Source organism: Pygoscelis adeliae, unplaced genomic scaffold (genome assembly GCF_000699105.1).
Source record: "Pygoscelis adeliae isolate BGI_AS28 unplaced genomic scaffold, ASM69910v1 Scaffold410, whole genome shotgun sequence".
Classification (NCBI taxonomy): domain Eukaryota; kingdom Metazoa; phylum Chordata; class Aves; order Sphenisciformes; family Spheniscidae; genus Pygoscelis; species Pygoscelis adeliae.
Window position 1 is genome coordinate 241,317 of NW_008823913.1, and position 1,734 is coordinate 243,050.

Here is a 1,734-nt window from a genome sequence, read left to right on the forward strand (position 1 = left end):
AAGGGGCTTTCGGCAGGAATTGCGGCTGGGGGTGGGTGCAGCCGCGGCACGGAGGGGGCTCAGCGCCCCTGGCTGTCACCACAAGTGATGCTGGGGCCGGTGCCGTGCTCCAGTGGACTCTCGGGCGTTGCCTTCTGCTCCGCTGCTGCATCCTCAGCACTTCCCTTCCCATCTCCCTGCCTGCCCTGGGATTTCTTAGCCCACCATTCCCATGATTTCTATTTTTTTTTTTCTTTCCTAACCCTAGATGAAGCCACGCTGGAGCTGATGAAGACCCCTCGCTGCTCTCTGCCCGACCTGGCCGCCGCGGAGGCCAGGAGGAAGCGATTCACGCAGGCTGTCACCAAGTGGAGCAAAAGGAACTTGTCTTGGAGGTAGGAATTCATCCTCCCCTATTGAAATGTTGCAGCAAAGGGCTGGTCCCACGCAGAACCTGGGCTAAGTACGGCTTTGTGATGGGTTTTAGGGTGATGTTCTAAAACGTGTTCCTCCGTGCTCCTAGGACTCCACAGACTATTTCTTTAAACTCTTCTCCCGCCGATCCCAGCCTTGACTTTCTGGTCCCACCCGGCCACCGGCTGGGAACTGGGGTTTTGGCTGGCAGATTAGCTGGGAGCTTTTTGCTGCAGTGCAGCAGTTAGAGCATCATTTCTCCTGAGTTCATTGGGACTTTGCGCTCTCTCAAGCAGCTGCCACAGACTTGGCTCAGCACAGATCGGGCTTCTTCTCTTGCCCCACCTGAGCCCAAGGGTTGGGGGCATTTTCTGGGTAATAGAGTCACTTTTTTTCTCCTAGCGCTTGCCCCGGGGGAGTATTTTTCCCCTTGATGTCAGGGAGCGATGCGTGTGGGTCACGCTGAGCCTGCAACGCGCAGAAGTTCGGGTCCAACTTCCAGAGCCCCCTGCAGTCACACTGCAGGTGGGGGTTGGCAAACAAGCCGATCCCTGTCCCACCAAGACTTGTGCTTTTCGGGACTCATTTTTCCTCCCTCGAAGGCCCGTATGCTGCAGCAATTGTTCCTCCAAGAACGCTGAAGAAGGGTGAGCACCATGAGATGCTCGTACTATCCTGAAAATGCATGCGGATGCTATGGAGAGATCTCTTTCTTCATAAGCTTCTTTTTGATCCTGACATAGTCCCTAGGGCGAGTCCCCCTCCCACTGCAGTAACAAATCTCGACTTGGCTGTTGCTGTTGACATGTGTTGAAACCGTGGCCTTTTCAGGGATTTGGTGCATGTTCCAGCACATCCCCCTGAGACCTTATTTTCAGAAAGAGATAAACATAATTCAGCTTCAGTAAGAAACAATTTTGGCTAAAGGATGGCTTCTCGCCGTGAAGTGGCCCGCGTTATAAAAGCTCAGCCTGTCCCCCTGTCGACCAGCCCCATCTTGATGGGTAAGAGGAATAAACTTTATATTTCAGAGAGGGAAAAATTCCCTTTGGGTGAAACAATAAAACCTGCCCTGATGTCCTGTGAGCTGCCAGAGCCAGCGCGGGGGGGGGCATGGCTTGTGCACAGCCCTGACCTCGGCAGCTCCTCGGAGCAAAGCTGGGCTGGACAAACCCGAGGTACGTCCCGCGGCGGGGCAGGCGCGGTGGCCGGGCGGCACGGTCAGGAGCCCGGTGCTGCGGGTACCACCAGGGCTCCGGCCGTGCTGGCACAGTGTCCGCAGTCCCGGGCTGGAGTGAAGCGTGGAGGGGGGGGCGGGGTCAGGCTGGTCTGGGGGACGCC

General features: G+C 56.6%; 1 protein-coding gene across 1 annotated transcript in view; it reads left to right on the forward strand.

Moving 5' to 3' along the window:
- MMP17 (matrix metallopeptidase 17 (membrane-inserted)) overlaps positions 1–1,734 on the forward strand; it is a 62,357-nt gene that overhangs the window by 40,685 nt on the left and 19,938 nt on the right. The window contains exon 3 of the mRNA XM_009318651.1: positions 248–374. Coding sequence (XP_009316926.1) covers positions 248–374 — 127 coding nt within the window. The remainder of the gene's footprint in view (positions 1–247; positions 375–1,734) is intronic.